This window comes from Ascidia mentula, chromosome 3, assembly GCF_947561715.1.
Source record: "Ascidia mentula chromosome 3, kaAscMent1.1, whole genome shotgun sequence".
In the NCBI taxonomy this organism is placed as follows: domain Eukaryota; kingdom Metazoa; phylum Chordata; class Ascidiacea; order Phlebobranchia; family Ascidiidae; genus Ascidia; species Ascidia mentula.
The window spans coordinates 1,742,987-1,755,893 of NC_138568.1; the positions used below are offsets into that span (position 1 = coordinate 1,742,987).

Here is a 12,907-nt window from a genome sequence, read left to right on the forward strand (position 1 = left end):
TATGGCAATGTTTGAGAAACGAAACACTAAAAGTTGTAACGAAGTCCTGGAGGAAATATCGGCGAGGAACAACTTTGAAATCACGAGCAAAGAATTTCAGGAATATCTGGACGAAAATGACCCGATCTCACATCTCAGGGACGAATACATAATACCTCACACAATAGGCACAGGTTAATCAGTGTTGATATAGGCACAGGGTGAATCTGTGTTGAAGCAAAATCGACAGGCTTTAAAACGTATACGTTTTCCGGCATATCGTAAATTCTTCAGCTGCTTACTGTTTTAAAGGTTGAGAAGTTTTCTTTCACTAACCAGTCGTTTTCTTCAGCTGAAAGAACACCTTTGGAAAAATGCTTCTACTTCTCTGGAAACGGGTTAGGATTGCAACCTAAATGCCTGGCTGAAGAAATTTTCAAGGTAAGCCTGTAAAAGTAATGGCATTAATACCGGTTTTAACTCACTTGCTGATGAAATCATTTTATTATATTTACTGTAAGGAATTGAAGATGCCCATGGAGCAAAATATATATTCCTGATAAAAAGCCAGGCTGATCGTGTAGTAAAAAGCTACTGTTTCTTTTATGCTACTGATCGTTATTTGTTTAGATCCTGGATACGTGGGGAACCACCGGAAACGACTGTAGGACGAGGGGTCACTTGCCCGCCACCTGGTGTGACGATTACGTCACAGAAGGAATGGCACGGTTAGTTGGCGCTCATGTGGACGAAGTAAGATATGTGTGAATCGGGTGTCGAAAATCGGATAATTTTAAGTCAATTGTGCATTCTTATAACCAACCAAAATCTAATCCAATTTTGAAAATGAAAAAAAACAAATTTAATAGCACGCTTCATTTGATGTTTGACCAAGGAAAGGCCGAAATCACACTCATATATATTTTACAGGTGGCAGCAATGAACGGACTAACAGTTAATCTTCATCTAATGCTTGTCTCATTTTATCGACCAACTGCTAAGAGGCATAAAATCTTATTGGAATCGAAAGCCTTCCCATCCGATCACTACACTGTCGAGTCACAGATACGCATGAAAGGTTACGACCCACGTGACAGCATGATTATGGTTGCCAGGCGACAAGTACGAGTGCCAAGATCATTGAGTGATATGAGTTTTTTTAAGCGTAAAACATAATTTGAGCCACATAGACCGGCAATTGGTGTTACCCAATTTTACATTGAGTTTCCTTCTATAGAAATGTAGAAGCGATTTTCCTGTTCTACCTCTCAAAATGATACTTTCCCTATGTTAATATTAAACAGAAAAACGGCATATGGGAGATGGGTGACGTCATTGCTATGATAGAGGAGCACGGAGATGAGATTGCGTTGGTGATGCTGCCAGGGGTACATTTCTTTACAGGACAAGTGTTTGACATGAAGAGAATCACCCAAGTAGCCCACAGCAAGGGCTGTATGGTAGGTTGCGGGATGGAAAACCTATTTAACAACGAAAAAGTTGATTAGATTTGCACACCTCGATTAAACCGGATAGAAATTTACCGACACATTTACCCGGATCAACCTAATCCGGTTTGTGTAACAAAGATTGCTGCTTGGTGGGTGATTATGCGTATTAGTATCGTAGTTGGTATTATCTTTTTTTTACAAACGTATGGAAATACATGTGATCAACCTTAGGTCATCACAATACACACACAAGGTTAGTTGCAGCCATCTTTTGACATATTTGCTGTTTATTGTATGATATATTTAGGATGCACACATTTTTATAAGTTATCAACCTTGCCGATGAAACAACACAATGCCATTGTGATCGCCTATAAACGGCTAACAAACCTTTGGATTAGGTTGGTTTCGACCTTGCGCATGCAGTTGGTAACATCGAACTTCACGTGTACGACTGGGGTGTCGATTTTGCTGTGTGGTGTACGTACAAATATCTCAATGCCGGTTGTGTTTTATCAACATTTTCTTAAATACAAACTAACCCGGATGAATATCCTTAGGATGGATTGGGCACAAGTTAGAGACAAGGTTCGATATTTGAGGGAGCTGTCATGCATTTTTTCCCAGTGCTATTATACCATGTACCCTGGTCTATTGTTATAATATAAGTGCACGTTATCACGCGGAAAAGTGCATGTTATTTAAAGCGTGTTCGCTCGGAAATTAGATCAGCTAATTTGTGGCAGAAAGATATAAATATTTTGAAACATTTCATTAAACGACGCTTTAATATCACAGAGTATTTTTTGCACAGGTTCAAGAGGAACTGATCAAACACAACGTAAGTTGTGAAGTTCGCCACCCAATGGTACGTGTGGCCCCAGCTCCAATGTACAACACGTTTCACGAGGTGTCTCAATTCGTACAAATACTGAGGAAAGTTCTCTTGCAAGAAGAAATGTGTTGAGGCACCATATCGTTTTGTGTAAATATATAATGTAGGGGCACACATGACCACAAATTATATAATATTTTAAGCAATGTTATATGATTTATTCACAGTGTGTTGTTGGAGATTGCGGGAAGTGACAGGGTTTGCATGAAAGCAAACTTCAACCGCATGTACCCGCATAAGGTTTAGATTATTTTGCCTTGACAGTCTTATGTGCGGTCAATTCCGCCGAAATATTTCATTCCATCACCGTGTTTCAATTAAAATTGCCTTTACACAAAATATTTCTGTCCCTAGTAAGTTTATTCGCATTTTGCGCATACTTGAACAGATTTTTTGGATTGGTAGTTTCTGATGGTCCTGTAATGGATTTATAATTAAGAACATTAAATAATGCATAAAGGTAATATTGTTATGTCATTGATGCCAAAATGGTCGTTGTGTTGTGTGTAATTTCCCGTATACCGTCTGTGCTGGCGTTGGCTCCAGTCTGACTATGTCAACGCAAGTTTGTTTTGCCTTCAATGTATGTTGTACAACATTGTTTCACACGCCTGACTGGAGCGGCCATTTCCTATCTGACCATCGTTTGCTTTTGCATGTGCTGTACCTGGCATTTTTATAATCTATTGGTTGCCACGTAAACTGCTTATGTGAAAAGGATTGAAGTTAACATTGCCTGCCTTGTGTCTCCATATTGGCACTTGGTAAGAATAAAATTGTAAATATTATGTGGAAGATTGATTAGTTCGAAACCAGAAGAAAGAAGATTGCCAAATTCTAGCCCCAAGGCTCATGCCTTTTTAAGGGTCTCGACCATAAACTCTAAAGTGAGGTTCAGCTAGGAACTCTATGCCTAAACTAAACGCTACCTATCGCGGTATACGTTGCTGTCCTGTATAAGCGACGAACCACAGGGTGCAACGGAAAACGGTTTGTAAATGTTGGTCAGGAAATCTCATTCCGCAAGGGCTTATACCAGAGGAAATTAAGACTCAAACAAGTCTTGTGTGTCCACATGTATTAGAAAGGGGGAACGATCATTTGCTTTGAAAACTGAGCGATTTCTGTCGAAGAGATTGGATTACAACTTCGCATTTCTAAAACTCATTTCTTCCACGACAATTCATTTTCTGGCACTCAAGTTTAGAATTTGTTTTGTTTTAATGACGACCAAACAGTAGTTAGCGTCTGTTTTTAACAAGGGGTCACAAATTTGTTTTAACTCGATCGGGAAATCTGCATTGTGGCCGGCTAGTTCTCCTCCATATCATATGTTTCTTCTTCTTCTTCCTTAAACAAAGCAGAAGGATGCAAAATTTAAGTGTATTCTGTCATGTCGTATTCAGTTCAAAACTGGTCGTTTCAAAAGATCTACCCCGAATTTACTGCCGGGGCGGGAAGAGGTATGAAGGCATCCACTCGGTCTTTTATTCTTATGTGTGGATTCGCTAACAAACAATTTCAGAATGACGGTTTAGGTGAATTATACCCGTCAATCACATGTACTTTTTTCCATTTTTTATTTGTATAAAATTTTGTTTTTTAATGATTGGAATTTATATGTGATCAATCGTTAAAGAAGGCATCTGTGTGCATTTGATATTAAGAAACCGTTTTGGCTTCTTTTATTGGGATTTTGGTTTATCTGCAATCTTAATTCGATGTCCTACACATTGGGACGAGCGTATGTTGGAAAATAAACGAAAAAAAATAAAATAAAGTAAAATTTTATTTTCTTCCTGTGATCAAATAATTTTAACAAAAAAACGAGCTACGTGATAGGAAACATATGATAGTGTTGTGATTCGTTTCCCGGGCATACAACGCTCACACCGAAAAATAGTCGGAAGAAAGCAACCTTCCCATGCGCTTCGACATATATCCATAAGAAAACCTTTCATCGTCACCAAGTTCGTGTAAAATGGCACCAATTACTTTTTACCTCGTTCTCAATATTACGGGTGTGGTTCCCAAATTTTGCCACATTCCAAGTTGATTCCTCCTGTTTAAATCGAGTAAAGCAAGTAAAATATGACCTTTATACACATTCTTACCCCGAACATACATTTGTCGCCACTGTAAGAATCGCCAAGATTAAAACCAACTCCCTGTTTGCGTAGAGAAGCATCGACCTCGTATTGGAAAGTTCTTTAAAGGCACAGACAAGAACAGTATATACTGCTACCCACTTTCCACACAGTAAAATAAGCTGTAACATACTTTGTGTCGGATTAGAAATTAGGAACATATACGGTTTATCCGCCTTTTTTCATGCAGTCAGAAGAGTGGTTTGGTGTTTGTAAGGAAACCACGTTTTTCAGAGCAAAAACACTTATAACCCACTTTTGGTTGCCATTCCACTGTAACCAAATGATCGTTTGAAATACCTGAAATTGCAATGCATATTCATTTGGTGATACTGCCAGATATAAGATACGGAAGAATGCCGTGAGTCTGGCGTAGCCAAAGTCTACTTTACAGATAGAAGTTAAACTGAAGCAGTGACTTCTGGACAAAAGTCTTTCGAATTTAGCGCTCGACTTATGTTACACAGAATGATATGACGTATTGTACAGAATGTACTGGTCGTCAGTAGAAGTACAAAAAAAAAACTTTTCCGCAAATCCTGATTTCCACCTAACGAATGTTAGAGTTTTTCCAATAAATTTATATTTTACCACGGAAGTAAATGTTGGCTATTTAGCTGGCAAGACGGTAGCTCGAAATACCGACCCTGTCTGCAGCTCGCTAAAATCATTATTAGCTCCATTGCTCACAAATTAAAATGTGACTTTAGAACCGATTTCCGTTATTTTAGATATGGAGTCCGACACCCACGTTGTCGCAAATGCATGTTGTAGCACGAAAGCCAACGTGCAGAAAAAGATCAATTCGGCACGCCACTACATGCATATGCGATGGCGCACGAAGCAGTAAATACGACCAACAAAGTGTTTATTAGCGAATTATTTTTGTACAAACAGTTGATACGTTTTAATCGGCACCAACATGTGAATGGTATTGGGACAAAATCCGTCGCATCCACGACAACTACATCTGAAACTGGCAGTTTTCTTAAAAAAGAAAGAATGTTTCTGTGGTAACGGTCTTCATGGCCTTCCTCCTTGCAACTGATCCTTGAGAGCAAGGATGCTGCGCCTCTGCTCATCAGGGAGCATCCGGATCTGTTCTGGAGTTAACTGGAGGACTTGCATGATCAGAGCGGCCTGGAAACACATGATGGCAAAAGTTTTTACCTTTTATCCTAAAATATATTTAATTGACTTTTTAAGTGTTAAAAGTGAACGAAAACATTGACCACAAAACTACACATTTTATTCACAATTTGACCAAAGTTGTTTTTAGATTTGGGCATGTGTCTAAGATTTATTGTGGGCTGACTTTTTTGTACATATACAAATACAGAACTTCAGCTGATGCAAAAATATAAAACATACATTCACTATTCATTTCCACAATAATTGAACTTCCGATTTGTATCACAATGCAACAACGAACCTTTTCCTGATCCTGTTCTGCTGATGGATCCATAGGGGCATCCTCCTGCACAGGAGGATGCCTTCCCCTTCTTGGATCGCTTCTTTCTGGGGGTGGAGGAGGATGTCGTGCAGGATCCCCACCCATTCCTGGGCGATCCATCGGAGGTCTTCCTCCACGATCCATCGGATGATCTCTCGGAGACAATCCTCGTTCCAGAGACGAACGCCCTCGTTCATGCGAGCTACCGCGTTCTGGGGGCCCACGATCGGGGAAGCCCCGCTCATCTAGTGGCAACAATTACAAGTTAACAGAATGTGTTATAAACTGTACCGCCTACAGGCATTCTCTTGGCATTGGTGTCACAGTAGTCAGCATACTTGCAAAATGCACCATAAAATAATTCACAGTCTGTGGTCCATTTTGGTGTAGATACACATTGCTTTAGAAACACTAATTGGACAAAGGTAGCGCAAAATTTGTCTGTGTATTTTTGACCTTTGCACTTCTTAAACCAACGAAGACAACAACTAATTGATTTTCACAACTAATCTCCATGTAAGAATGTGGTCATTCTACCTCTTGGATTGGGTGGAAATCCTCGACCAAAACCTTCATCCACATGTGGTGGTCTGTGACGATCCATCAGGTCGCCCATGCCATGATCCACGGGCACTCTTTCTATAACTTGCATGTCCACCTCCATTCTTCTTGGACCTCTGAATTGTAAAATGGTTGTTAGTTTTAAACAACATAGTAAAGCGTTTATTCCAACATCGAATTTTACAGAACCATGATGTTTTAACTGTGGCAAATATTATCTATAAGTACACATTTTCCATTGTCAATTTTGTGTTTGCCAGACTTAATACAACCATTAGTTGATCAGTGACCATGCAACTTCACCAAATTTATTGTTCGTTTATGTCGGATATGAGCAAACTGGGGCCTTAGGTAAAATCACTGTTGGATATGGCTGCCATTATTTGTATGCTTTTCAGTTACAGCATTTAAGCATTAATAATTACAAGTCTGTTAGTTTATAAACTGCTGTGTAAAATCTCTTTGTACACATTTACTCATGTGGTTCAATCCCAAATTTTTGATACTTTTTGGCCCACAAGCGGAAAAAGTTGCCCACTCCTACGTTCTTGTTTATAAAAAATATCAAAAAGATACCATAGTAAAAAAGAGTACATGTTTCTCAGGCCAAATAATGCCCTTCTATGTCCAACATAACAGCCCATGGAAAACTCTTTGCAGATGCATAGTATCACTATCAGATTAAACACGTAAATTCCCACCTATCTCCTGGGCCAACTTCCATTGGGTGTCCCCTACCAGGTGGGGGCTCTCTCATGCGTTCACCATCCCGGCCACCTCCGAGCCCAGGCAGTGGACTACCATTGGGCCTTGCGTCCTACAATCATTACAACAACTGGATCAATTTATGAAGCATATCATATAAATTAGCTGTGGATAGCGATAATGACAAATACATTTCTTCCATTGCGTAAGACAAAATACATTTCTTAAAAGCAAACACAAAACTTTGGTGACAAAAATTTGCTTACGGATTCTGGACGAGGACCTTCAGACGCTGGAATGAGAGGTTGAACTGGATTTTGTCTGTGCAGCATTTTCTACACGTAGAAGTAGTATTAGTAGGCAAAAAAAAAAAATAAATGCACAATATTCAAATATTTTTTTCATTGTTTCAACATTATAATTTTCAATTTCAACAAAATATTTAGTTCTTTCTTTTGAATATTTTATTATAGCTGTTTCGTTACCATGGCAATTTCTGGATCCACAATCCTCATAACAACTTGAGCTTGCAACAAAGCATATGCCAGTTGTGGGTTTTGAAGCAGCATGTTTCTGGCCTCTACTGGGTTGTTTTGAATGCATTGCTACAATAGTTCAAAAGCACAGATTAGCAAAATCCCAATATTCTTATAAAGTTCTCATGGATGTTTTGAAACATATATATTCTAAGATTAATTCTGAAGAAAAACAACAAAAAAATATGTTGCCTTCATTTGTTTCATGAGCTCGAACATTTGTTCAGGGGGGAGGCTTGCAACAGCCTTGCTGATAGCTTCTGGGGCATCTTGAGATGGAGTTGGTTCCCCGTATTCCGACTCCACTGGGGGACCCATGGCCCTGAAGTGGTTTACTTCTTCCTGTGAAAAACACAATGATTGCACATCATGAATATTGTGCTGATTTTGCTGTCAGGCACACTACAATTTAAACAGAACTCCTCTCCTGGCATAAATTATCATCCTTTATTTTCCTGGCGTTTCGTCTGCCATGCATAAATACATACCTATGGTGGTGACCTAGCTAATGCATTGGTTCTCAAACTTTTACTCGAACAATGCATGAGGAATGATTCACTGCACTTACACAGTAATTATAAATCTACAAGGAGTATTTATTCTTTAAGTTTGCAAGTTTTATTTGCATAAGACTGACATCACTGGTTATTTGCCCTCATTTTCTCAAAAACTATTTTTTGCTGAAATTTTTTTTCAATCCACATGTAAATTCAAAATGACAAGACCCAATGCATAATATAGCTAAATATATCTGGATGAAAATGTTCCAAAGGCAAAACAAGATTAGGTTAAATTGCATCAGACATCGAATTAATGTTGCAGTATATATATAATTGCAAAGAGTACAGTTTACATTAACACTCAGTGCAATTATTAACAGCAATTATCCATACCTGAAAGTTATTGCGGTTCTTTTCACTTGTTGCGTGATCAACTCTCAGTGGTCGGCCGTGTAACTCCCTTCCATTAAGATTTCTCATCGCACTCATAGCAGTCTCCTGATCTTGATACTCAGCGAATCCATATCCCTTTGGCTTGCCAGACTCGCGCTCAAATACGAGGCTACATTAATATAAACATAATAATATAAATTTATGATTAATAAAAATTTTCTTCTGGCACTTAAGTTATGAAAATGTTTATTAGTGCTGGAAGAACAATTCTTATTAATTACTATGCCTGGCAGCAAGAATAGCACTATACAATTTATGAGTCTGAATATAGGACTACTCTTGCAAATGCCTGCAGTCACACATACAAAAGCACATACCGAAAACTAATGACGTTGCCAACTTCATTAAAAATATCTTTCAGCTCTTCTTCTGTTGACTCATAAGGTATATTTCCAACTGTAAACAGTTTTATGTCAAACCATTAATGTAAAAAACGGACATAATCGACAGAGGAAAAAAATGCATGAATCAAAAAATGCACGAGTCCACAATACTTACCGAAAACGGATCTGACAGATCTTTCGTAGTCGACTGGATCACGGTCTCTTAAGCCAAACATTATCGTTTTCTGTCATTCGAGTCTTATAAAGTACAAAATAAACAAAGTAAACGCACACTTTCCTGCTGATCGCGACTGATGGTTTGGTGGAAACTGGCAATTTCACATACGAAGTACTAGTCAGTAGTTAATAACAAATACATGGCAGTCAAATATAAGGTGCGCGTTTCTTTAAGCTGAAATTTTATTATAAAGTCCTAATTTCACCCAATCTAATAAAACAAAGCACCTGCATTTGCATACACACGCCGCAGCAACAGCGTTATTTCGGCGAAATGAAAATTGGTTAAAAGCGAAATTATTTCACGCATGAGTGAACACGACGATTGTGTTCACACAAATTATAAATTAACTCGTAACAAAATTAATCAACAAAATCTCCAATATTTATAAAACATTATCTATACTTATGTAATTGCAATCTTAAAACACCTACAAAGTATATCGCAACGAAATGGGTTTGACCGCGGTCACGCTGTGTGAATCCCAGCATTTTTCGTCAAGGAAGATACTTTTACACCGAGTCACAAAGTTTTTTCCAAACTTGATCCACATATAAGCCTACGTAACACAGAAATCTGTGCGAATATTAAAGCTACGATTTTGTGTAGTATTTTAACTCAAATTTATAAACAAAAATAACAGGCGGTGGCCCTGTTCACGCCTAATCATTAAAATTTGCAGAGATCTCTGTTTTACACATACTTATATGTAGATCAGGTTTGGAAAAAACTTCGTGACCCGGTGTAGTAGTATTTTCCGTTCGTCAAAGCGTACACTGCGAGCATTTGCGGCTCTGCATAGAAGTACCAATTTAATAATGTTCCGGGCCATAGATTTTTTTAAAAATTGGCGTAGATTAGGCTTAGAGCATTTAGATCACATTACCATTGAGTTTTTAAAGACCTATAAAGTATATCGCAACGAAAAGGGTCTGACCGGGCAGCACTGTAAAACGACTTTATTGGTTTTGTATGGTTGTAAACTGGTCACTAGTTACTATAAATTCTATTACTGGTATTAACTCTCTAACAAGGGTAAGCTTCATTTATACCTCTATCAATTACTAACTCTAAACCAATAATTGAATTGAAAACCCATATTCCTATTCACGCTCATATTTTGCAAACCAGTGCAGGCCAAAAATACACAACCATCCGTTTCCTTAGTGAAGGCTTACATTCTTGTACCTATGATAGACTTCAAAGTTTACGTATAAAAAACATTGGTTATGAAACGCAAACTTTCTAACTGCGTCACACACGATGTTGGTAAAACTGCTTCTTTACCGTGGACTTCAGAGGAATATTAAATTTTATGTTTGGACTTACTGGTGACTTCTTTCTGCCACCATAAAAGTAGTTCTCAACAATTTTCTTCCGTCGATCGAAGAAGATTCCGAAGGCGGCGGACAGCACGAGGGTAATTCAAAAATTCACCACAAGTTTTAAGTTTCACACCCACCTTTAATTTTTTCAACACACCTTGCGACTACAACTTTAAAGAAGTTTTTAGTCTATTACCGCTTTCACGCTACAAAGTACACACAACACACACAACCAAAGGCAGTATTTGTAGCCAACTCCATTGTTCCTAGTTTTATTCCCGGAAAGTACCGGAGACACTGAAACATTTCACCCCCTATTCTTGGTGATATTGTTGTAATAAATAACCTCAGGAAGTGACAATGTTTCATGCAAAGGCATGATTGGCAGGTTTGTTTTAGTCACAGTCGATAAAAGCGACATTTACCGGCAAAATATCTTTCCACAAACTTACACTAGATGTCGTGCTAATCAATACATCGGGTAAAAATAATGTTGGGTTACGTCAGTCAAGCTTATCAAGCAGAAAGCCAGGATAACCGGGTTACGAACATCGCTGTGGTAAAAAGAAAAATGTATTGGGTGACATCGGGCAAATCAACACTTAAACATTGAAAAACAAACCTAATGAATGTCGGTCGTATCCCGGTGCTAGCTGCACAATGTAACCCACCTTTCAATACAACTTAACAGATGTCTTTACAAATATCACTTCCCAACCGCAAGCACTTTGTATTGAAAAAGTATGTACAACATATGTCGGGGATTCCCCATAAGCAATTGACAGCATCGGTTAAGCGCTGGGTGGCGACATCGAGCAGCAATGATTCACAATAACGATTGCACAAAAACCAACATTCAATGTTCAAATATTTACAACATAAACCTTCCACTTCCACCCGTTATAACTTCATCAAACCCATAGATAGATACAGATTGGTTTGAAGCAAAAATAAGCAAAAATACGTGCGCCGATGAAACCGAACCGTAGTTGGTGGAAGATCGGTTGTTCACGTCATCAAATATTTTAGTTACGAACATAAAAATATCTTCGTTCAAAAATCAACAAAGGGTTGTCAGAATTCACGACATAATGTATCAGAAAACAATGTAATGTGGAAATACTCGATTGTAATCAGTCAAAAATTAATATAAGTCGCACGTAAATGTTGAAAGTAATGTTTTGTGCGGAAGTAAAAGTATTGTCACAAAATCTGTCGTTCAAAATTGTTAGGAAGGCGGATAACTTTGTACGATAAACCTCTGTTGACGGATTTACACAAGAGAGAAGTAAAAGACGAAACTCAGAGCAGGTTAGCGTGATATAAGTTAAAATACCAACCAGCTCACAATTCACAGCAAAATGGCCTTAACCCCAGGTCATTGAGTGTGACGGCATAGAGGTTGTTTGTGAGCATAATGGCGCGGAGACTAAAATTTCACACCAAGTTTAGCTTCTAAAAGAGAATTGTAAAATGATTTTGACAGAATGAAGGAAATAACGCGTGCGACATCTAGAATATTGACGAACCACTTGTGATTTCATTGCCCATAAGCAGCACACAAGATTCACGCAATTATTCAACTCGTCTAATCACATACGACCTTTGTAGGTACATTAAATCATGAAGCGATTTAGACTTCGTCCAAATCATACAGGAAGCATTTCAATCGCTATATAAACGATTTAGTTTTGCAATGGTCGAGATCAAACAAGGAGAGGTACACTGAGATGTAAACGGCTAATAACTCGACGGACAAGGGTCAGACCGGGGACATGACTTAAAACAGATTCACAGATAGAGAGGGTTTTTTCTCTTCCATCTTTCCAGTTCAGGGAGAATTGTATTGTATTGCACATCAAGGAAGGAAGTCTCTGGGATTCTCTCCTATGTTAGCTATATACTACTCACGTGGAGTCGTTGTTCGTACACTTTAAAAAATGGAGGGGGTAAAGTTCTATATTGAGCGTCAACACGACAAGATGAGATCGCCTGTTTTAATTTAGCGTGGGACCGTCCTTACAATTGTGTACTGGAAACAGTTCATTTCAACAGGAATTTGTTTATTTCGTTTGACCTAAAAAATTTATCTTGCAAGACGTGTAATCTGCAACGAAAGTGCCAGATGCAATCATATTGTTCCACCGGGCACTCGTCGAAGAAATTTCCAGAATAAAAATCCAAAAATATTATATGTTGCTGAATCTATAATGTTTACAGGTTTCGCAGTCCAGGCATTGCAGCCTAGCTGGATTATACACTTTTTCCTGACAAGTCGGAGCGAGATTTAAAACATCAAGCTCACGGTGAGGTTTGAACTCACGACCCTGGGCCAACCAGG

General features: G+C 38.4%; 3 protein-coding genes across 33 annotated transcripts in view; 1 reads left to right on the plus strand and 2 right to left on the minus strand.

The window, feature by feature from the left end:
* The window catches only part of LOC145894913 (uncharacterized), a 133,325-nt gene that overhangs the window by 92,899 nt on the left and 27,519 nt on the right, over positions 1 to 12,907 (minus strand). The window lies entirely within an intron of this gene.
* LOC145894515 (kynureninase-like) lies at positions 2 to 1,960 on the plus strand. The gene is made up of 6 exons (XM_082983133.1): positions 2 to 163; positions 316 to 420; positions 610 to 732; positions 910 to 1,107; positions 1,284 to 1,439; positions 1,832 to 1,960. Exons 1-6 carry the CDS (start codon positions 2 to 4, stop codon positions 1,958 to 1,960), a joined length of 873 nt encoding a protein of 290 aa, XP_082839259.1.
* LOC145894928 (cleavage stimulation factor subunit 2-like) lies at positions 5,330 to 9,472 on the minus strand. The gene is made up of 10 exons (XM_082983649.1): positions 9,179 to 9,472; positions 8,998 to 9,076; positions 8,621 to 8,789; positions 7,920 to 8,069; positions 7,677 to 7,796; positions 7,458 to 7,526; positions 7,188 to 7,303; positions 6,463 to 6,602; positions 5,905 to 6,170; positions 5,330 to 5,612 (listed from the first exon to the last, which is right to left on the minus strand). The coding sequence occupies exons 1-10, from the start codon at positions 9,237 to 9,239 to the stop codon at positions 5,496 to 5,498; spliced, it is 1,287 nt and encodes a 428-aa protein (XP_082839775.1). The 5' UTR covers positions 9,240 to 9,472; the 3' UTR covers positions 5,330 to 5,495.

Excerpts from the sequence above, each read along its gene's own strand:
- LOC145894515 (XM_082983133.1), top strand. The coding sequence starts at position 2 with ATGGCAATGTTTGAGAAACGAAACACTAAAAGTTGTAACGAAGTCCTG. Across the intron at positions 421-609 it reads TGGCTGAAGAAATTTTCAAG|ATCCTGGATACGTGGGGAAC; the intron begins GTAAGCCTGTAA and ends TTATTTGTTTAG. Across the intron at positions 1,440-1,831 it reads CCCACAGCAAGGGCTGTATG|GTTGGTTTCGACCTTGCGCA; the intron begins GTAGGTTGCGGG and ends CCTTTGGATTAG.
- LOC145894928 (XM_082983649.1), bottom strand. The coding sequence starts at position 9,239 with ATGTTTGGCTTAAGAGACCGTGATCCAGTCGACTACGAAAGATCTGTC. Across the intron at positions 8,790-8,997 it reads GGCAACGTCATTAGTTTTCG|CCTCGTATTTGAGCGCGAGT; the intron begins GTATGTGCTTTT and ends ATATTAATGTAG. Across the intron at positions 5,613-5,904 it reads CAGAACAGGATCAGGAAAAG|GCCGCTCTGATCATGCAAGT; the intron begins GTTCGTTGTTGC and ends ATGTGTTTCCAG.